Source organism: Canis lupus, chromosome 10 (genome assembly GCF_048164855.1).
Source record: "Canis lupus baileyi chromosome 10, mCanLup2.hap1, whole genome shotgun sequence".
Lineage (NCBI taxonomy): Eukaryota > Metazoa > Chordata > Mammalia > Carnivora > Canidae > Canis > Canis lupus.
Genome location: NC_132847.1, coordinates 68,145,875 through 68,170,119, shown reverse-complemented (window position 1 = coordinate 68,170,119; position 24,245 = coordinate 68,145,875). Strand labels below are relative to the sequence as shown.

The 24,245-nt window shown below is 35.0% G+C and overlaps 1 protein-coding gene and 1 long non-coding RNA gene across 5 annotated transcripts in view; one reads left to right on the top strand and one right to left on the bottom strand.

The window, feature by feature from the left end:
* Nucleotides 1-24,245, top strand: part of SHOC1 (shortage in chiasmata 1) — an 81,310-nt gene that overhangs the window by 54,148 nt on the left and 2,917 nt on the right. For all 3 annotated transcript variants that reach the window (XM_072842345.1, XM_072842344.1, XM_072842346.1), the window contains 9 exons: nt 2,932-3,001; nt 4,434-4,612; nt 6,093-6,210; nt 7,026-7,137; nt 8,876-8,997; nt 13,354-13,447; nt 18,518-18,649; nt 20,299-20,448; nt 21,149-22,112. In XM_072842345.1, the coding sequence (XP_072698446.1) occupies nt 2,932-3,001; nt 4,434-4,612; nt 6,093-6,210; nt 7,026-7,137; nt 8,876-8,997; nt 13,354-13,447; nt 18,518-18,649; nt 20,299-20,448; nt 21,149-22,112 (1,941 nt within the window). The remainder of the gene's footprint in view (nt 1-2,931; nt 3,002-4,433; nt 4,613-6,092; nt 6,211-7,025; nt 7,138-8,875; nt 8,998-13,353; nt 13,448-18,517; nt 18,650-20,298; nt 20,449-21,148; nt 22,113-24,245) is intronic.
* LOC140641874 (uncharacterized) lies at nt 2,653-24,009 on the bottom strand. 2 transcript variants are annotated; one of them, XR_012038481.1, is made up of 4 exons: nt 19,857-24,009; nt 11,955-12,123; nt 6,100-6,199; nt 2,653-4,681 (listed from the first exon to the last, which is right to left on the bottom strand). It is a non-coding gene; the product is annotated as an uncharacterized lncRNA (long non-coding RNA). The 2 variants fall into 2 exon arrangements; XR_012038480.1 differs by lacking the exon at nt 19,857-24,009 and having other exon boundaries at nt 11,955-13,730.

The following is a 24,245-nucleotide window of genomic DNA, read 5'->3' as shown; positions in this document are numbered from 1 at the left end:
CCCAACCTTCCTCTCTAATGACTCTCCCTTAATCTTTAAGTCTTTCAGTCTTAAAAAATAAAATACCACCCTCAACCTATGTTACCCTTTGTTTACTATTTCTCTTCCTTCCATAAATTGCATCTTTGGCCACCTCCAAATATATTTCTTTGCTGTAACCCTACCCAGTTATTTATCATGCTGTGTCCTATCTCCATGCCCTTACACCTCCTGTTCCTGCTATCATGGTACTCTTCTCCCCTTCTTTAGCAGCTAACTTCTATACATCCTTTAAAAATCAGTTAAAACGTTTGTTCAGGAAGCTTTGATTTAAAGGCTTTCGCTTGTACTCTCAGTGTATTATGCGCATACTTCTAAGGCAGTACTTACCATCTTAGGCTGTAACAACTGATTCTCTTGTTTGTTTTCGTCACTAGCATATCACCTTCTGGAGGGTAAGGACCATGCCGTAATTTGTATTCCCAGCACCCCCTAAAATGCCTGGAATATAGAAGGGACTTAATAAAAACGAACTGAATAACTGAACTAGTGGATGCCTCTCTACTTACCTAGTGGACTGAGACTAGTGAAAAAGATTAAATTGAACTATGTACAAATATTGGAAATGTCTGCGTATCAGTGCAGTTAGCAAAATTAACTGTTAAATTATAGTAATATGAGAATGGAAGACTCTTTCAAGCAGAACTTTATAAGGTGCTATTTCTAGACATTATCATGTATTTAGAATCCAAATTTGCAAGCTTGGATCTTATTATTTCATCCAGTTTTCCAGTCTTGGGAAGATGAGGTCTTATCCACCAAATTCACAAGCTATTACTAGTACCAAAATGTAAAAGCAGTAGTTAACAATTGTGAGCCTGAACCACTGCCACATCTGTCTGGATTTAGGGTAACTGAAAACATTTTTTTAAATTAGGAAAGTGCTGAGCAATGTAATATTATGAAACAAAAGGATTTGGTAACTGGTGTAATACTTTTATGAAGAGGTTTAGGAAATATTTCTGCGCCACAGAGAAGAATACTTAAACCCACTTAATGGGGCAACTTTTCCTTTGATGTACTTAAGATACACAGGCAAATTATTATTGTATATATCACTTGTTTTCTAGGCTTCATGCTGAACATTCTGTTTCTTTTAGTTTTGGGGATTATATCATCATTACTCTATTTCATTTCAATAAGATCTACTGACACAAAATATTTGACTCTCTAAGTTGAGAAAATGTTTTTCCTCTCTAACTAGCAGCTCTCCTCTGTGTCTAGGAGTGAAGTCTCTTTTTTTTTTTTTTCCTGTCTAGTATTAGAAAGTAGGAATTGTGATTTCATCATCTCTGGGCTTGCAAGATCCTCGTAATGCACTTAGCAAGTAATCTGCTTTGAAACCACAGTTAAGGCAGAACAGCTAAAGAGATTAGGTTTTAAATAGTATGACCCTGGGGTGCCTGGTGGGCTCAGTCAGTAGATCATGTGACTCTTGATCTCAGCATTGTGAGTTGAGTCCCACTTTTGGTGTAGAGATTACTTCAAAATAAAACCTTTTTAAAAAATATTTTATTTATTTATTCATGTGAGACACACAGAGAGGAAGAGACACAGGCAGAGGGAGAAGCAGGCTCCCTGCAGGAACCTGATGCAGGACTAAATCCCAGGACCCTGAGATCACAACCTGAGCCAAAGGCTCAACCACTGAGCCACCCAGGTGCCCAAAATAAAACTTTTTAAAATAATAATATGACCTTATAAATTTATATAAGAAGAGAAATACTGCTTATTCTCTTCTTATTGGTACCCAAACTATTGTCATATCAAGCCAAGTAAACATTGAATTATTAAGCATTACTCATTATCACATCATGCCTTTGTGAACTTAACAACTGACAAAAGTACACTAATAAAGTGTAAAATTTATTTTGACTAGATAGCTATTCTTAAACCAATAGTGCCTACCAAAAATAAACTATGTGTGGCTACAGAATTTTTGAAATTTATTTTATTTTGTTAAAATATCAGTAACATAAGAAACTTAAATTATGATTAGGAAGCAGAAGTGAATTAAGAAGTAGATGGCACCCAATAGGTCCACTTCGTATACAGTCAATAGAAAGGAAAAAACGACATCAAAATGTAGTCTCTAGTTATTTAGTTATGTACTTACGTTTTTGACTAAAGAAAAAAGGTAAAATCAGCCATGATTTTTAGCAAAGCAAAATTAAATGCACAGGGGCACCTGAGTGGCTCAGTGGTTGAGCGTCTGCCTTTGGCTCAGGTCATGATCCTGGGGTCCTGGGATCGAGTCCCACATCGGGCTCCCCGTAGGGAGCCTGCTTCTCCCTCTGCCTATGTCTCTGCCTCTCTCTCTGTGTCTCTCATGAATAAATAAATAAAAATATTTTTTTAAAAAACTAAATGCACAGAATTGATGAGCGTTTAATTTAGCTACTTCCAAATTAAGATTTTGGGATCCCTGGGTGACTCAGCGGTTTAGCGCCTGCCTTTGGCTCAGGTCGTGATCCTGGAGTCCCGGGATCAAGTCCCACATCAGGCTCCCTGCATGGAGCCTGCTTCTCCCTCCCTCTGCCTGTGTCTCTGCCTCTCTCTCTCTCTCTCTCTCTCTATCCCTCATGAATAAATAAATAAAATCTTTTTTTAAAATTAAGATTTTGATCCATTTTATTATTTTAGATAAATTCAGAATTTCCATGCTTATACATACAAAACATATATACTCACACACCAGAAATATTACCCATGCTTCAAACTTTCTGATACCCACAGACAGAAAAATAATCCAGCAAACTGTATTTTAAACAGTTACCTTGTTCACAGATCTTTAATTCATTTTTATGGTAGTGAAATATATGAACACCTAAAAATTATATATGAGGAAAACACTGGAAACATTTTTTTGTATTATTCTTTTTTTCCCAACAGGTTTAACATTGACTGTCATACATTCAAACAAAAGGAAAGATGTTCTGGAATCTGAAGGTGTTTTAAATGGGTAAAAATATGTATTTCTTCACCTGGGAGGAATAAGCTACTAGTTTCACAGGAAAAGCATAATTTCTCCTGGAATTTGATTTTTAAAAAAGGTTTAGTAAATACTGAGATGAATCAATGTCACTCTCCTCTTTCTGAAAAGTGTTTTACATTAGAATACTTAACTCAAAAAAAAAAAAGAATACTTAACTCAGGTCATATATTCTATATAATTGTTGTCCAAAATTTTCATTCAATATTGCTTTTTAATATTCCCAAATTATCATGATCATTGTTATTGTAGCAGAGGAAGTGCCCATTTAGACTTATCCTTGTTTATACCAGTTTTGGGGGTTTTATTGTTTCTTGTATCTTCTTTCTTTTGAGTTCTCATTCTTTCTGAAGTATCCCTTAGAAATTCTTTTGATGAGAGCATGCTAATAATAAAATTGGTGTTGACTTGTCTAAAAATGTTTTTATTTTGCCTTATTTTATGTAGAAATTTTTATTTCTAATATTGAGATCCAAATAATAAAAAGTTGTAAATCAAATAGAATCCCACAAAGCATTTAACTTATGTCTATTATCTATCTAGATTGCTCTAGAGAGAAAGCAGTAGAGAATTTTCAGTATAATAAGTGCTATTATATGGAATTTGAAGATGGAAATGATAAATTTATGATATTTAAGTATCCCTGATTTTTATTGTTGCTAAATCATCTATGAAGTTCATTGAGAAAAAGAAAAATCATTTCAAAGTTGTCAGATAATCTGTTGTGTAGATCCTCAAAGATGAAAACCTCACATGTGTAAGAAAATGAGATTGAATTCTCATGGTGACTTGTCTGTTATTGATAGGACTCAGTTAATAAAATTAGGATCCCTTGCATTTGAGGATGTGAAGTAGTCCAGTTTTTTAGATTTTGTTTTTTAGAAAAATGTATGACCATCAGCTCACCTGGCTGGCTCAGTCAAAAGAACACAGTACTCTTCTCAGGGTCGTGAGTTTGAACCCCACATTGAGTGTAGAGATTACTTAAAAATTTAAGGGGCACTTGGGTGGCTCAGTAGGTTAAATGTCTGCCTTTGGCTCAGGTCATGATCCTGGGATCCAGCCCCAAGTGTTCACTAGGCTCCATGCTCACTGGGGAGCCTGCTTCTCCCTCTGCCCCTCCCCTCACTTGTGCTGGCTCGCTCTCTCTCAAATAAATAAAATCTTTTTTAAAAATCTTAAACATTTTTTAAAAATGTATGACCATCAAAAAGAAAGATAAAAAGGAATTAGCACAATTGGAGAATAAGTCAACAGAAAATACAACAGTGCGTTTCCAAGATAAGCAGGCACAAATTAGAGAAGAATAAAATAGCCAAAAACAGTCATGATTTACTTTGGCCTTCCAAGTAAATAATGACACAAATATAATTCCATTTTCTTGGTTTTCTTTTGTCTTCAGTACAAGTTCCTGCATAATTGTACATAATCAACATATTGGAGCAGATTTCCCATGGACTAACTTCTCATTTGTGGTGGAATACAATTTTGTAGAGAACTCCTGTTGGACCGAACACTGCAAGAAATTGAATATTCCTCACAGGGCCTTCAAAGTGATTCTTCCAGACACAGTTTTAAAGAGTAAGAATATAAACTAAAATCCTTCTGTGGTTGTGGTAGAATGGAAATTGTCTGTTTTCTGCATCTGATCTGTGGAAAGAGAATGAGCAATGGCATTAGAGGACTTGCATTCAAGCTTGAACCTCAGTGCTCTGGGTGACCTTGGGCAGATTCTTTATCCCTTATCTCATATTCCTCATTTGTAAAGTAAGCTTTACTGGCTATATTTGTCTTTATCCCTTTACCTTCTAATTTTTACTTATAATAGGACAATTTATTATAATTATATCTAATCTTCACCGGATACTTCAGCAATAGTATTTTTTATTGAATTTTAGGGGAAAATTCTATTGTAGTATATTAACTGATTCAGAAAACTTAATGTGCAACAAAAAAATACACACAAACCCTTCCGAAAGAGTCTAATAAAACCACTTTGTATATCATTTTGGTTTCTTTGTATTTCTCAGCAACACTGCATGTGACTCAAGTTGTGAATTCTCACATCCATTAAATTAAAAAGCCCATACATTTCTAGTCCCAGTGCATCCCTTTCAATACTTGCTATAAGTTACTTTCTGTCCACCTCTAATCTGAGTGGGAAGTTTGAATTCTGAGACATTCCAATTCAATTCTAAAAAATACAGTCACCATAACTATTACTTTGGAATCTTTAATATAGAGAATTAAATGTTAAATTGATTAAATAATTGAAACATGGGCCCCCCCCCAAAAAAAAAAACATAAAAGATAAGCATCCTAGTTGATATGTAGAGTCTTCTTCCATTCTTTTGAAGATGAACTTAATTGACTGAGCCAATTCCTTATTTGGAGCATTTACAATGCTTCAATTTTACACTATTGTACTATAAGATTTCTAGTACCTTATGTATCTTTTTTATTTTTATATACTTGTTCTAAGAATTAAAATGAATTCCTGGGTCAAAGGTATACACACATTTATATATTGCCAATATCCTTCCAGAAATGCTATCTCAATATTTGTGCAGAAAGTATGAGAATCCCTTCCCCAATATCTTTACTGTAGTAGGTGTTATTATTCCCTTAAATATTTGGCAGAATTACAGGCAGAAAATATTTTATAGTTATAGTTAATTAATTACAGATAATATATTTGATTATATGTATCTTTTCAGATGTGAATTGATCTTGTATAGCCATTCTTTCGTAAATTGCCTATTAATGTTCTTTGTCCATTTATCTATTGAGGTATTTACTATTTTCCTAATAATGTATCATATAGTACTTTTAGTAAATTCTGTTAATGCTGTTTTATTTTTAGGTAGTAGGATAACATAGTTTTTATTTTATTCTTCAGACCTTTCTTTTTCTGACTTCTGATTTTTTATAATGGATATGTTTTATTTTTATACTACTCTTTGAACATACAATTGCTATTCTCATAGTTAGTAAAAAAAAAAAGAGAAAGAACTGAAGGATGAGAAAAAAGAGAAATATTTATAAACTTTCTCTTATTTAGGAAGTACCTTGCTGGATAGTTTTGGTGGTTTTCTTCTGGAAATTCAGGTTCCATATGTGTTTTTTGCATCTGAAGGACTTCTTAATACTCCAGAAATACTTCAGTTGCTAGAATCCAAGTAAGTTATTGATTTCATAACTTTAGCAGAGGTATATATATCCTAAATGGCTAAACATTATGCTATATATGTGGCACTATTTCTCTCTGATTCAAGCATGCAATTATATCACATAGGAATAGTTTTCCAGAGAGTTTATGTCAAGTTACACGTCTCTCCCTGTAGTACACCATAATAATTACTGAATACTATCTTTTTTGGTAAGACATATCAGTCTTATGGAGAAAACATATTTTATTATTGTTTATATTTATATTTTACTTTCATTTCTTTTGTTATCTGGAAATATGAGCACTTTATGTATCTTTTTTACTGTGAATTTTATGGTCATATCTTTGGGTCATTGATAATATTGAGAATGAGTGTTCTTAGAGGGCTTTAAATACAGCATGGAAAACAGGACTGTGAAGTTCTAAATGAAATACCTAAGTTCTAAATGAGACATCTGGGTGGCTCAGTGGTTGAGCCTCTGCCTTCAGCTCAGGGATTCCCAGATCAAGTCCTGCCATCAGGATTTCTGCAGGGAGCCTGCTTCTCCCTCTGCTTATGTCTCTGACTCTCTGGGTCTCTCGTGAATAAATAAATAAATCTTTTTTTAAAAAAGAAATACCTAAGGCAATGCACATCTCAACTAATTAGTCATATATACTGAATAAATCATAATTTCATTCCTCAAATTTATAAAGTAAAATAAATTGATGTATGAAAGAAAAAGCATGGTAGTTCAAATAATTTCATATGCAGGAGAACAATACAGCTTTTCTTAAAATTTTTTTCTTGGCCATTTCATCACCCCAAAATATGATATTTTACAGATATAATATCACACTAGTGGAAAGATGCTGCAGTGAGTCATTGAAACTCTTTGGAGGTACAGAGTGTTATGTGGTGGTGACAATTGATGAACACACTGCCGTAATGTTGCAGGTAAAACTGTATAGTAAAAATATAAATCATATAAATCAAATATATTAAAATATATGTATAACCATGTAATTTATTATTAGCTTTACCTCAGAGAGCTTAACTATAATCCGTTAGTGATATCTTCCGAAACTTTGCAAATGGACAATAAGTATCAAAATTACCACTATGGAAAATGACTATTACCAAGCTTCTTCAATGCCTTCTAACTTTTAACATACTTTAAGAAGACAAAGCATATATGGAATCTCTAATGTTATATATTGACCTATTTCAAAATATATTTACAGAATAATTACTTTGTTGAAAACCTTAAAAATAAAATAGTAGCCACCATGTTTCTCGAAAGGTGGTAGTATATTAGGGGTGCATGGGTGGCTCAGTTGCTTAAGCATCTGCCTTCTGCTCAGGTTGTGATTTTGGGGTCCTGGAATCAAGCCCTGCATGGGGCTCCCTGCTCAGGGGGAGTCTGCCTTTCTTTCTGCCTCCTCCCCGCTGTTTGTGCTTTCTCTCTCTCTCTCTCTCTCTCTCTCTCTCTCTCTCTCTGGTAAATAGGTAAAATCTTAAAAAAAAAAAAAAAAGAGGGGGTAGTATATTAATCCATGGTTAGTAACATGGATTTCCTCTAAGGTAAGTGGGGACTGCCTTTAAGTAAGCCGATATTAAAAAAAAAGAAGGGGGATCCCTGGGTGGCGCAGCGGTTTGGCGCCTGCCTTTGGCCCAGGGCGCGATCCTGGAGACCCGGGATCGAATCCCACATCGGGCTCCCGGTGCATGGAGCCTGCTTCTCCCTCTGCCTGTGTCTCTGCCTCTCTCTCTCTCACTGTGTGCCTATCATAAATAAATAAAAAAAAAATTTAAAAAAAGAAAATTTCTCTTAAAAAAAATCCCTATAGTTTGGAATTTAAGATGTACAAATTCTTGACTGAATTTCCCTGATATGTTTGCTTGGTTGAAGTACAAATTACAAAGAAAATAATTCGGGAGAGTGGAAATAAGAAGGGGAAACCAGGTTTGATATGTAGTATAAATTAATGGCAGATATTATGGTAAAGTAGAAATCTAATCTGATGAGCAAATATTAGCAGTGTAAGAATTATGTGATGAAAACACAAAGCTCTGTTAGAGGGGTTCTTAAGAGCTACTATGTCTTACATATTTAAAGTTTAAAAACATTTTTTAGGGGGAAATACCATTTAGGGAACTGTTTTAATCTTAATTCATAGTTATATAACTTAGAGTGAAACACTTCCTGAATCATTCACTCTATCAGAAATTAATTGCATTAGAGGAAAAATATAATTCTAGACCATTTGAGAGCGATTCCTGGAAATCCATTGATGGCTTCTATGTCATCTTCCTTAAATCAGCATTCAGTGCAGATTATCCCATAGGTTTTTGAACATATTTTGTATTGCCCTTAGGAGAGCCAGATCCCTATCGATAAAGGATTTTGCCCAAATAGGGGCACTCTGTAGGCTGCTTTCTTTATATCTACAGTTGAAGAGATTCATGAGCCCTCCTTGCTGAAGCTATCATTCGCTGGTTGACATCTATAGTTTTTCCCCAACTACTTCCAGTGAGATTTTAAATTTTCCACAAAATGGAAGCCCATACCTATGCCTCTTCTCACATTATAATTTATATATGTCATAGATTCTTGACATATGATAACAATAATTTCATAACAACTGTTCAACCTAGTAAATCTTTTTATTTTATTTTATCTATTTTCTGGTAGGACCTAGAAGAATTGAATTGTGAGAAGGCATCAGACAATATCATTATGAGACTGTTGGCATTATCATTCCAGTACAGCTATTGTTGGATAATCTTATATACCAAAAAAACATTAAACTCAGAGTAAGTAAGCATTTCTTCATCCAAAGTCACGTTTATATTTATTAAGTTATTTGGTCCTCTTCTTTGAGTAAAAGTAGCTATGCAAATTTTCCATTTGCTCATCTAGTTTGCTTTGAGCCCACGGATCCTCAAGGGGGAGGCATGCCCATAAGAAAACAAGTCTGAATTTGGGAGATGCTATATTTCCACTGGATATTCTATGCAAATCATCCTCTACTTCACTAAGAAATGCTGCTTCAAATGCTTCACTTTTACTACTTTTTAGTTTCTGGACTTGTCTGTTAAAAGATGCCATCTTTCAATCACTTCTCTCTAAAAGCTTATTAAATTTACCAACTAAATAGCATCTTGTTCTACTTTGTTCCACTGATATGGTTAACTTAAAAATTATAAAAAATCCATGCTACGGCTCAAGGTATCATTATATGTCCTTCCTTTCCTTCATCTCAAAATTTTATGAACCCACATAAAAGGAAGCTGCCACCTCCTTTTTTTATTCTCTGCAGTCTGGCTTCTCTTCCTACATCTGTACTGATCCCTGTCTCTCAGAATCACTTCCAACCTCCAAAAGTATTTTTATCTTTCACTGCTCTAAAGTTTTTTTTTTTAATTAATTAATTTATTTTTAAAGATTTATTTATTTATGATAGACATAGAGAGAGAGAGAGGCAGAGACACAGGAGGAGGGAGAAGCAGGCTCCATGCCGGTAGCCTGACGTGGGACTCGATCCCGGGACTCCAGGATCGCGCCCTGGGCCAAAGGCAGGCGCTAAACCGCTGAGCCACCCAAGGATCCCCACTGCTCTAAAGTTTTTTTTTTAATAATAAATTTATTTTTTATTGGTGTTCAGTTTGCCAACATACAGAATAACACCCAGTGCTTATCCCGTCAAGTGCCCCCCACCCAGTCCTCCCCACCCCCCCTCCTCCCCTTCCACCACCCCTAGTTCATTTCCCAGAGTTAGGAGTCTTTATGTTCTGTCTCCCTTTCTGATATTTCCTACCCATTTCTTCTCCCTTCCCTTCTATTCCCTTTCACTATTATTTATATTCCCCAAATGAATGAGAACATATAATGTTTGTCCTTCTCCGATTGCTCTAAAGTTTTGAAACCGTTGCCAGTGCTTCCTTACTGGAAGCTCTTCAGTCCCATGACACTTCATAGTTCTGATCTTCTGTCTCTCTAACTGCTCTTTCTCTGTCTTTACCTCTTCTTCTGTCTTGTCCCAGTCTCCAGATACATCTGAATTCTCTACTTTCTTCTGTTTCCATTAGAAACCTTACCCCCTGCCATAGCATCAATCATCATCTTTCTGGTATATAATTATTTTATTTATATCCACAAGTGCAGTCACTTTGAAATTCCTGACATGCATCTCTAATGTTGTGTTAAATTTTTCCACCCTGATATTTTATAGTGTCTCAAATTTAACATGTTCCAGGGTGAATTCACTATATTCTCTATCCCCTCCAAAAGTATCTCCTCTCTTCTGCCATTTAGCTATTTATGACCACTGCCTTTCTTTTAGTCACTGAAATTAGAAAACAAATCTTATGGATTTAACCACTAGTCTCTTTTTTATCTATCGCCTGTCTCCATTTATATTACCAGCATTTTAGTTCAGATCTTACTATTTTATGTGGACTGCTAAAATAGACTACCAACTGTTTTCCCACCTCCAGATGGTCTCCATGGTACTTTCTATCATCTATCATACATTCAATTAGTAAACCAAAAACCAGTCTCTTACTGTTTCTCTCTGATAAAAAGCCTTCACTGACTTCCCTATTATCTACTGAATACATTCATACTATTCACCCTAATACTTAAAGTCTTCAGGATATAATCCCAACCTATATTTTCAGGCTTAATTTTCACTGCCTTCCATTTTAGCCAGAAGGATTGCTTATTGGTTGGCAAAACATGGTCCTTACTTTCCCACTACTACTTTTGCTGATACATTTCTCTCTTCCTACAATATTCCCTACTTCCTCCAACTATTTGATCTGGTGAAATTGTGCCCATTTTTCAAATCCTATCCCCAAATATCACTTTTTCTTTTCAATCTTTCCTTAATATCCTTTAACTCATGCACACATATAGTTAATTGTGACCTCTCCATCCTTTGAACTGTGTCAGGCTCCCTGCTCAGCTCGGAGTCTCCTTGTCCCTCTCCCTCTGCCCCTCCTCCCACTCATGGGCTGTCTCTCTCTCTCAAATAAACAAATAAAAACCTTAGAAATATATTATTTAGTTAGTTATTAGAGAAGGTATAGAGGTCTTTCCATACTTGACATTGCATATGTGATTTTTTTTCTTTACTGACTTCCCTGTTTGATTCCATTTTTGTTTATGTACTATACTAAGTTCTTTGTATACAATTGTTATTATGTGAGGATAAGTATAAGTTAAAATGTAAGAGTCCAAACACCTTGGCTCTTGTTTCTTTTTCCATTAAACTCCAGCAAGTCATTTAACCTTGTTTTTCCTTTCTTCCAAAATTGAGCAATAAAAATCATAATTTAGGTCTAAAATCTTCATTTTGAGTATTAGTAAAGGCTGTACAGCATTTTAAGCTTGGAACTTGCTTGTAAAGCATTTAAGCTTTAAGATCTTGGAAGTATCCTATAGATAAAACTGTTTTGGAAAAAAATTTAAGTTGTTTTTTAGATTGCTATTCGCCTATGTTTCAGAGGTGTAATCGATGTACAGCAAAAGAAAAGAGGAGACTCACATTTATCACCCAGATTTTCATGAAAAGAAAAACTATCCCCCCGCCTACCTCCCTTTCCACCACCCCTTGTTCATTTCCCAGAGTTAAGAGTCTCTCATGTTCTGTCTCCCTCTCTGATATTTCCCACTCATTGTCTCTCCCTTTCCCCTTTATTCCCTTTCACTATTATTTATATTCCCCAAATGAATGAGAACATACACTGTCCTTCTCCGATTGACTTACTTCACTCAGCATAATACCTTCCAGTTCCATCCACGTTGTAGCAAATGGTGGGTATTTGTCGTTTCTAATGGCTGAGTAATATTCCATTGTATACATAAACCACATCTTCTTTATCCATTCTTCTTTCGATGGCTTTATCCATTCATCTTTCGATGGCAGGAGTCTTCTCCTAATAGAATCACACAGAATGTGTTTAATTTCCACAGGAAAGAGTTGTGACAACACTTGTAAAATGTTGTGTACCAGGAAAACTCACTAGAGACTCAGTGCCCAAGGCTCTCACTAAAGATTGGTCGTGTAGGCCCCTCTACCTAGCACATATCAAAATTCTACACTCTCAAGAAGAAAAGCAGGGTTCAGCAGAAACCACCTTGTTTGTACAATTTAGGCACAGCAAGCCACTCTTTTCAGCCACTTTTATGGAAAGAGTTTGCCTGAGAAAAAAACTAGCAAGGCCAAGAAAGAAAAACCAAGAAATTGAGAGAGCCCTTGTCTCAATGAAATGGCTTCAGTACCTGAACCCAATGATGCCTTATCCTGGACTTCTTAGTAATATAAAGCAATAAATTTCCTTTTTGGTGCTTAAAGTGGATAAAGATAATAGAAATATCTGGTGATAGCTCAAGACTCACATCTGAACTGCTTAATAACCATAGAAGAAAAAAGAATGTTCTTTTAATTGAAATATAATTGGCATACCAGATAGTGTATGTTTAAGGTCTACAACATGCTGATTGTTTGTATATCGCAATATGATTACCACTGTAGGGTTAGCTAACACCTCCATCACATTACATAACGATTATTTTTAAAAGTGTTTTTTCTAACAGCTCAAGAAAAAGACCCAGGGAGGATTCTAGTTATCCTGACTTTGGTCATGTGTTTGTTCATATCTGAACCTGTTACTTTGGCCAGGGGGATAGAGTATTTTAGTTGGCACCAGTCAGATAGCCATCCCTGGAGCCACTAAAGGTATGAGTTAAACTTCTCCCCTCAAATATATATTCTCAGTATCCCCTAGATTTAACTGGATTCTTTTTTTTAATTTTTTTTTATTTATTTATGATAGTCACAGAGAGAGAGAGAGAGAGGCAGAGACACAGGCAGAGGGAGAAGCAGGCTCCATGCACCGGGAGCCTGATGTGGGATTCGATCCCGGGTCTCCAGGATCGCGTCCTGGGCCAAAGGCAGGCGCCAAACCGCTGCGCCACCCAGGGATCCCCTTAACTGGATTCTTAAAGAATGGAGGTGGAACCATCTTCTCAACAGAGTGCTGAATCTGCCACACAGCATTATCTTAGCCAGATTATTCTCATAACCTGAAATGTGGAAATGAAATGAACTAATAGGTACAATCACACATCGAATGAGTATAAGTATAGTATTAAATTTTTTTTAGGTACCATCTAACAGAAAAAACACTTCATCATCTAGCACTGATTTATGCAGCTTTGGTATCATATGGGCTAAAATCAGAAGAACTGGATGTAAAGGTATTCTTTTCTTAAATGTTTGTTTATAAGTATTTTTCATAAACCAAAACTATACTCAAACTCAAGTGCCCAGTGCAAAGAAACATTAAATTAGTAAACTAAAAAAAATGCCTTAAAGCTCTTTAAAGAATAGTTTTCAAGTTAATAAATATTCTTTCCACTTAAACTTCTGGTCTAAAAGCTTTTAATGAGGGGGTTGGGTGGCTCAGTCAGTTAAGCATCTGCCTTTGGTTCAGGTTAAGATCCCAGAGTCATTTTTTCCAGAGCAGAACCTTCAAAAAAATTAAAAGATTATGCATTTTCAAAAAAAAAAAAAAATCCCAGAGTCCTGGGACTGAGCCCCATGTCGGGCTTGCTGCTCAGTAGGGAGACTGCTTCTCACTCTCCCTTTGCTGCTCCCCCTGCTTGTGCTCTTTCAAAAATAAATAAAATTTAAGAAAAATTAAAAGCTTTTAATGAATTTAAAGTCATATTTTATCTCTTAATTATTACTTGGCAGGATATGAATAAATAAATATGCATTGATTAAAAATGTTGACTTGTGAAACATACTCTTTGTATCTGCTGTAGTGATCTCTAACCAGTATCCTTTCTTGGTTCTTTTTTCAATGTCCCACTGAAATTTAGACACTCCCCCAAATGCAAGGCTCAGTCCTCTTCTGTTATCACCTTATACCCTTTCCTTAATAAATTCAGACATTCCCACAAACTTAGCTTTCATTTCTGAGTATAATCCTTAAAATTTTCTTGACTTTTCTTAAGATCTACACCTATATTCTAGCATTCTACTGGAAGTCTCCACATGATTATCCCACAGGTGCCGCAAACCCTACTTGTGCAAAACACAACTTCTCATCCTCCTCAAACTTAATTAATGACATTACTACTGTAATCTAATCAGTAGCTGCAGTGTGTCTAGAGTATGTCTCTTCATCCTACTCTCCCTGCTTTTTCTCAAGTTCAGACCTTCGCCTCTCACTTGGAGTTTCAAAGCAACTTCCTGACTAATCTCTTTATTTCTAGTTATTCTCCTCTGGTACATCATATAGATTGACACCAATTACATTTCTGAAATACAGCTGCGAACATTTCACTTCCTCAACTGTAAGCTCCTAAAGGAAAGGAAAATGTGTATTTGTTTTCCCGGTCCCTCGCACCCAGCACAGTGTCTAATATGTAGTAGACTCTTCATAAATATGTTGTTAAATTGAATTTTCTTGCTCAAAAGATCTTCCATAGCTTCCTACTTCATTCAAAATAGAGATCAAACTCAGCTGGATTCACACTTCATGATTTGGCCCCTAGTTATCCTTCCTTTAGCATAATTCTACTCACCATTTCCTGAATATGTCCACACTATCACCAAACAGCTAATGGACAAACATGTCATCCCAGCCTGTCTCCCACTTCCCCTTACTGCCAGCCTTCAGAGTTGTCTTTTGTTGCCCAGCTCAAATACTATCTCTAAGAAATGTTCCCCAGGTATATCCTCTCAGGATAAATCTCTCCTCCCAGTCTCCCAAAAGCACTTTATACCTTTATTATAGCATGAGATATTCACTCTTATACCATCCACCCCGGAGGGTAAGAACCAGACCCTTTTTTGTAAAATGTATAGCATCCAACATGGTGCTTTGTACACAATGAAAATGTTCAACAAATATCTACTGAATAGAATTAAATCAGAGCACAATCTGTTAGGAAAATTAGCAAATGATTTATTTGAAATAGAATCCCAATCATTTTGATCATATGATGCATATTAAATATTGAAAGAAAATTCTTAGAAAAGTTATCACTGTAAAAAAAATAAAAAAGAAAAAAAAAGAAAAAAAAAAGAAAAGTTATCACTGAATGACAAATGTAAGTTTGTCTCATTTATCCATTCAAGTGTGGTTTCACCTCTTAAACAGCTTCTTTTCAGCTAATGGTAAGCTGTTTGATGCAAAATATACTTCAGAGAATCATTTTACTCCTTTATCCCTGGCTTATATGATACAGTGAGTGATACTATATTCAGGTACAGTGACATGGCCCATAGAGGACATGTTCCAAGGAAGGCATTCTGGGATGGAACAGGAAGTACTGCCGAGGCACAATTCATTCCAAACAAAAGTCGGCTTCCCACCTCGATCAAACTATTCCAAAAGCTTTTCAAGTTTTACATAATAATCTTAAAGGAGGTCAGTTTTTCATTGAATTTGAGAAACAACTATCAACTTTCTCTATTATCAATATACCAATACTCAAGCCTCCTATTCTTCTGACTTGATGACACTACCACATTAAAGGGAGTTCCCTAGACTCATTATTTTATTTTATTTTTAAAGATTTTAGTTAATTATTCATGAGAGACACAGAGAGAGAGAGAGAGAGAGAGGCAGAGACAGAGGCAGAGGGAGAAGCAGGCTCCATGCAGGGAGCCTGACGTGGGACTCGATCCTGGGTCTCCAGGATCACGCCCTAGACTGATGGTGGCACTAAACTGCCGAGCCACCGGGGCTGCCCCTCATTATTTTAGCATATATTGTTGCTTTACTTTACTGTATTTAGTAATATGGCTTTTGGCCTTTTAGAGCACATCAGTATGGATGTAAAAAAATTTTTTTCAGGCATCTGAAGTGTCTAGTCATCAAGGAAGCATTAGGAAGCTTAAGTACATTTTCTTAAACTAAAAGAAAATACCGCTTGTAGTGTTATGCTATATTTTATTCTAATGTCAAAAAAAGTCCTATAAATTGTTATGAACTCTTTTTGCAGAATTCAGATAAACATATATGCAAAATTTTGAAAACAATGTTAGGGGGGTCCTGAATCTCCCAAAGTCTAGCCATGAGCTCCAGAATCCTTGCCCTAATAAATTAAGGTAATATTCATTACCATCACCATAAAATTGTGCCTTTTTATATTTAAATAAAAGTGTCAAATCTTCTCAAAACATCCAAAACTGCAATAAAATTAATTAGAAATCAGTGTTACTTCTGTGCTCTCCATACATATTTGGGGTGCTTGGGTGACTCAGCCAGTTACGTGACCGACTCTTGATTTTGTCTCAGATCATGATCTCAGGGTCATGAGATTGAGCCTGAGTTGAGCCCCAGCCAGGCTTTCCACTCCACTGGGGGTGGAGTCTGCTTAAGATTCTTTCTCTCTCTCCCTCTCACTTTGCCGCTCCCCACACTGCTCACATGCTTGTTCTCTCAAAAAAATATCTATACATATTTAATATAATTTAAAGAAAGTCCTTCTTTAGGATACATGTACTCCCCAGATATGTGCTAACAGTTTTGTATTTGTTATCTTATGAAAGAAAAAAATTGCCATATTTATTTTATGAGGTTTGTACAATCTTTGTTTCCTGAATTTTCACTACAGGACAGGACATTTATATTTCTAAGATATGATTATTTCGGGCAGTGTTCCCTATACATATTAAACTGCTAACCCATGGACTGGGGTGCCTGAGTGTACAGCTGGGTTGAACCACTGACTCTTGGTTTTGGCTCCAGTCATGATCTTGGGGCGGCAGATTTTAATATTTGAGTATAATATTTGATTTGTATTAAAATCAAATTTAATTTTATTAAATTTAAATAAAATAAAATATTTTATATTGAATTATTAATATTTATAAAATATTAAAATATTTTAAACTTAATATTAATATTAAATAAAATATTAAATAAATATTAAATAAAATATATTTTAGATATAATTTATTAAAATGTCTATGTGAAATCTAGCTATTTTATAAGGATAAGCAATTTTCTTTCCTTCTTTTAATAAGATATCCTTATACCTGGGTAGCTTAGCGGTTTAGCACCTGCCTTCAGCTCAGGGCATGATCCTAGAGTCCTGGGATCAAGTCCCGCATCGGGCTCCCTGCATGGAGCCTGCTTCTCCCTCTGCCTGTGTCTCTGCCTCTCTCTCTCTCTCTCAATGTCTCTCATGAATAAGTAAATAAAATCTTTAAAAAAAATAATATGATATCCTTATAGTTTTCCAATTTTTAGAACTAAATTTCTTCACTTCCATTCTGCATTTATTAATAAATTTATTTGCAATTTAGATGTCAATAATATTTAATATTTTGCTTTTTCAAGTTAAATCTAATAATTTTCAAAAATAAGAATTTTAAAAATATAGTGCAAGATTTTTCAAAATGACATTAAAAGATAAAGAATTTTTACAGATGAATTTGATGCTATATTCAAAAAGAAGAAAAGTTTTGTTTTTTGTTTTGTTTTGTTTTAAGATTTTATTTATTCATGAGATACACAGAGAGAGAGAGAGAAAGAGAGAGGCAGAGACATAGGCAGAGGGAGAGGCAGGCTCCCTGCAGGGAGCCCAACGTGGTACTTGATCCCGGGTCTCCAGGATCACACCCTGGGCTGAAGGCGGCGCTGAACGGCTGAGCCACCCGGGCTGCCCAGAAGAAAAGTTTTGATTTAGAGTATTTTGGGAATTGTTAATCCAATACTGGCTTATTTGATGCTAAGTTCTGTATGTGTATGTATTAAACTTAACTCCAAAAAATGTTTCTTAAAAAAAAATGTTTCTTAATATCTCTTACTTCCTGTCACTTGTGTTTTCCTCCATGCTCTTCTGGCTCTTTTGAAATGCCAGGCTTTTTCTTCTGCTTTCAGTTCTGTTTTTATCTTCTTCATCTTTTAGATTCATTTGAAGGAAATATGGTCCATGGGTTAGCAGAGTTGTGGTTTTTTTAAAGATTGATTGATTGATTGATTGATTGATTTTAGAGAGAGAAAGGGGTAGGAAAAGGGGAGATGGAGAGAGAGTCCTAAGCAGACTCTGTGCTAAGTGAGGATCCCGACAGGGGGCTCAGTCTCAATTCCCTGAGATCAGGACTGAGCCAAAACCAAGAATCAGTGGCTCAACCAACTGTGCCACCCAGGTAACCCAGTCCATGGGTTAGCAGGTTAATATGGTTAGGGAACACTGCCCTAAATAATCATATCTTTTTTTCTTCTAATTACAAACAATTTTTGAATCATATATTTTGCTTCCTTAATGTTTCCCATAACCTAATATATAAAAAATATATTTTAGCTTATAATTGCCCCAGGAGTGGAAGAGGCTGCACTGATAATTCGACAAATTGCTGATCACAATTTAATGACCTCGAAGAGAGATCCTCAAGAATGGTTGGATAAATCCTGGGTTGAAGTCTCACCATCAAAGGTTCATCTCCCAATATGTAAATTAGATATTTGCAAAGCAAATATAAATACATGTATTTGAATTCTCTTTTTGGTAGCATATTTTTGTCCTATAATGTTTGCATGAGCATATTTAGCAGTAACCATAATATACAGCATTTACTTAGATAATTTTCCAGAATCATGGGTATTTTTCAACTTCACAGAAGTATTTTAATGTGATCTTTTATAATAAACTTCCAAAACAAGCATATTATAGGGTGATCTAATGACTTCAATGCCTAATATTTTTAAAATGTAAAAAAAAATAAAATAAATAAAATAAAATAAAATAAAATAAAATGTAACTTTTTCTAATTCCTAAATTTAAATATTTAAGAGTAGTAAGTATAGGAATAGCAAAATTCTAGCATTCCATTTGTCAGTAATTCGGTTACATAATTAAGACTGAAATAGAGTTAGAGTTGTAAAATATAAGTTTGAGTAGTTAAATTTTAGAAATTTCTTTTGTTTAAGCATATTTTCAAGTTCTCATACCAACCTAGTATCTGTTACCTTTATTTTTTTAATATATTCAAATCATGAAACCATAAAAAAAGAATAATGAAGCTTTTTATATACTAACATGGAATGATACTTAAGATATATTACATGAAAAATGAAGTTGCAGTATAGAGATTGTATACTACCACTTGTGTAAAACAAGGGGAAATTAATGTTTATATGTGTTTGTAAATGAAGAAAATATCTCTGGAAGGATACCAAGAAATAATAACATTAGTTATCTGCAGAGGGGAGAACTGGGATAATGGGGTAAGGATAAGAGTTTTTACTGCACACCTTTTAGTACCTTTTTGAATTTTGAACCATGTGACTATTTTACCTATTCAAAAAATAAAATTATACAACAAATAAATAAAATATTAATGTATTCATATACATTGATCAAACATTCATATATTTGTATATATTTAATCACAGATTTTATATGTGCCTAAACAGAACATAGTACTATTGGCAAGTATGGGGATAATTAATTATGGGATGTATGTATGTCTGTGCAGTTTCCCTCTTACCAAGGCATGTCTAATCTACTCACATGTCTGTCATTTAATAAATCAAAGAGGGTGCAAAAAACCAGCACAATCCAGAAAGAAAAGGGAATATGGTAATAGTAAAACATGGTTGCTGTATTTCTAGACTGTTATGAGATATCTCTGAAAACACACATTTTAGACCATCAAGGTCAGTTCTGGTTGATAGAAGTTCTTCCTCTCCTCTTCACAGCAAGGCTTTCCTGAAAGTATCATAAACATGGTTCATGTTAAACAATGATAGTAGTACATGGCCTACAAAGGGAGAGCTAAAGAAATCTTGAGGTATAAAAGTCCCCTAGATTTTCTCATTAGAGAATCTACCATTAGGTAAAACAATTGTTGTTTGAAGGAGATGAACTGTAACAAATTTTTTTGGATAAGTGATTAAAATGAATGAACTTTAAGATTTTTCTCAATTCTGAGAGCATATGAATCTTAACTGCCAAAGTTTCTTTCCCTACTAGCCATACTTTTTTCCAGGCATCTCAAATTGAGCAATAAGTGCAATGACAACAATTTTAATCTGCTAGGTTGAGCGAGTATTGGCTGATTATTCCTTTAAACTCTTTTCTAGGAGGAAATGTATTTACTTGATTTTCCATCTATTAACCCACTGGTGGCTCAGCTCATGTTAAATAAAGGACCTTCACTGCACTGGATATTATTAGCAACTCTGGGTCAACTTCAGGAGCTTTTACCTGAAGTTCCAGAAAAAGTGTTAAAGGTTAGCTACTTGAATTCCATAGCCTTATATGAGTTTGTTTCCTTTCCATTTGGGTACTGATTTTTACCATAACAGTTTTCAAAATGAAGGTATCCAAGTTTAATTGTTTTGGACTTCACGTAACAAAGAAATAATTTACTTGAACTAAATTTCATATTGAATTCTCATTGGCTCAATTTCATATTGAATTCAATTAAATTCATATTGAATTCTCATTATACATTTTAAAGCTATCTTATATAAATAATTCAGTACAGCCAGTTTATCACTTTAGATTATTTTGAAATGTTATTACACCTACAAGTATGTGATCACACACACTATACATATGTGCTTACAATCCTGGAGCCCTTCATTATAGTAGTAAAGAGAACTTTAGCCTTACTGTTAAAATTTTAAATTTTTATCAAGCAGATGGTAATCATGTATAACCTGCAACTAAAAATTCTATTACAAGTGATTAGAAAATGTATTTTCTAATTATAATAAGTTTTTTTTTGTAATGGAGCCAATTATGTTATGTTCCTATGACATGGAGCTCTATAATACCCTACTTATTTATATTTTGCTTTCTTTACATATAGATAAGCATTGTTATTTATATTTACTTGAGTGATGTTTATATTGTATCTGTTTATATTACTTGACTGATGTTTATATTATATGTGTATTATATTAATTAACTTTTAAAAATTTTTAGCATTTTTGCAGCATCACTTCCTTATTCAAGATTAGTTCTTCATCCATAACAAACTCACCTCAAAGTCCATCACCTCAGGAAAATGGGAATCAGACTAATACCTTTACCTCCCAGAGTTCAGCTTCTGGCTCTTCAAACTCTGTCTTTCAAGAACATAATGAATTTTACCACTATTCAGACATAGGAGAGACAGTGTACGAAGATACAAACAGTACTTCAAACTCTAAGTCTTCACTTATGGAACTAAGAGAAATGCCATGCGTTTTACCACCTATGACTTCTTACAGTCAAGCCAGTTACTGGAAAGATTCCAGTTGTAATGCTAACATAGTACATAATCCTTTCCTGATTAATACAGAATCAAGAACTGTGACTGGTAACTCCTTTCAAAACCAGAATGATTCAGAGTCAGATGTCTTTTATTTGGATCTAACACAAATGAGCTGTGAAAACATAACATCACCAATTGACACTCAGAAGAGAGTTGCCCCTAATTTTATAAGTTATCAGGAAAAGGGAACACATGATGCAAAAGGGCCTATAAAAAAAGGAGCATATGCCTCTAACTTTTCTCTAGAAGGCGCTCAATCTCCTCTTCCCTGGAACTTTAAGAAAAATGTATGGAAACAACAGAATCACTCATTCAACTTAGAGTATGGTGCAGATCAGACTACATGTGACAAATGGTTCTCTCAGAAAGATAATTTATTCACTAATCAGCAAAAATATCCATCGGATGAGTTAGAAGGCCTCATATATGAAAGTTCAAATGATGAGACTAAAAAGACTTTCTGGAAAGAATTACCATCTGTCCCTAGTTTGGATTTCTTTTGTGCTGCTGATCCTAATGTAAATCAAAAAGAATTCAGCAGTCTTTATTTCCACCAAGGAGCTGGAAAATGTTTAGGACAGAAAAGGCACTCTGAATCCTCATCTAACTCAGGAGACAAGAAATCATTACCAGGTAACACTATCTTATTAAAACTACTCACAGATGTAATTTTTTTTATTATTTTAGTAGTCTCTACATCTTGTGTGGGGCTCAGACTCACGACCCCAAGATCAAGTCACATGCCCTTCCAACATGAGCCAGCCACCTCTTGCAGATATGTAATTTTAAAAGAACCATTTCTAAATTTTAAAAAATTGTTTGCATTCATTACTATACTTAAAGAATTTTCAATAGCTGTGGGGTCAAAAAATCAAAATTCTAATTATAGACATCTAAGAAAATAAATGCAAACAAAATATGTCAAATTCTTGTAGCTTTGGGGGCACCTGGGTGGCTCAGTGGTTGAGCGTCTGCCTTCAGATCAGGTTGTCATCCCAAGGTTCTGGGATCAAGTCCCACATCGGGCTCCCTGCAGGAAGCCTGCTTCTCACTCTGCCTAGGTCTCTGCCTCTCTCTGTGTGTCTCTCATGAATAAATAAATAAAATCTTTAAAAAAAATTCTTGTAGCTTTAGATGAACTAAGTGTTCAACTTAAGTTAAATATAACTCAGAACAGGGCAGCCCGATGACCCAGCGGTTTGGCACCGCCTTCAGCCCCGGGGTGTGATCCTGGAGACCGGGGATCGTGTCCCACATCGGGCACCCTGCATGGAGCCTGCTTCTCTCCCTCTCCCTCTGCCTGTGTCTCTGCCTCTCTCTCTCTCTGTCATGAATAAATAAATAAAATCTTTAAAAAAAAAATCAGAACAAGTCTAAAGCCGAAGACTAAACAGAACAAGTCTAAAGCCGAAGGCTAAACAGAGAAGTCAGTGAATTAGAAAATTAGCTTCTTTATCAGGCAGGAATATTTAATAGGCTAACATTTATTGAGAGCTTATGATGGGCCAGGTGCCCTTCCAGCCCTTTTATGTGGATTATTGAATTCTGACAATCCTACTAAGTAGATATCACTATTAGTTAGCTCTTCTTTACAATTGATGTTTCTGAACATTTAATCATACTAATTTTTAAAAGGACAATTTTATTTTCTCCTTTCTTGTAATGATATACCTCTTAAACCTTTATTTTCTGTATCATTTCTTATTACATTGGCCTAAACATCTAGAATAAAATATTAAGTTCTAATGGCCCTACAGATGTGGCCTTACCATGATAGGGAAAAAAAATAATAATAATAATAAATAAAGAGAGAAGCTTAAGCTTCAAAGCTTCTTTTATGCATAGGCCCTTTTGTGAGGATTAAGAGAGGCCCAGAAAATCTCGTGTTCTTTGTTTTGTTAAAAGAAGACTTCCCCTAATACCATATGATCTCACCCATAAGTGGAATTTAAGAAACAAAACAAATGAACAAAGAAAAAAAGAGACAAACCAAAAAACAGACTCAACTATAGAGAACAAATTGATGATCACAGAAGGATGATGGGTCAAGGAATGGATTAAATAGGGAAAAGGATTAGAGAATTCACTGGTAGTGATGAGCACTAAGTAATATATAGATTTGTTGAATCACTATATCGTACACCTGAAACTAATATAACACTGTAAACTATACTGGGATTAAAAAATAATAATAAAAATAAATAATAAAATACGGCCTCCAACCTGTACAATTGACCCTTGAACAACAGAGGTTTGAACTGCATGGGTCCACTTATACATGGATTTTTTTTTTGCTAAATACAATATTGTACTATAAATTTATTTTCTCTTCCTTATGATTTCTTAATAGCATTTCTTTCCTCTAGCTTACTTCCTTGTAAGAATACAGTATATAGCACATACAACATACAAAATACGTGTTAGCTGACTATTTACGTTATCAGTAAGGCTTCCAGTCAATAGTAAGCTCTTAGTTGTTAAGTTTTGGAGAAATCAAAAGTTATATATAGATTTTTGGGGTGCCTGGCTAGCTCAGTCAGTAGAGCATGTGACTTTTTTTTTTAAGATTTTATTTATTTATTCACAAAAGACATAGAGAGAGAGGCAGAGACACAGGCAGAAGGAGAAGCAGGCTCCATGCAGGGAGCCCTACATGGGACTTGATTCTGAGACTCCAGGATCCCGCCCTAGGCCAAAGGTGGTGCTAAACCACTGAGCCACCGGGGCTGCCTGAGCATGTGACTCTTAATCTCAGGGTCAGGAGTT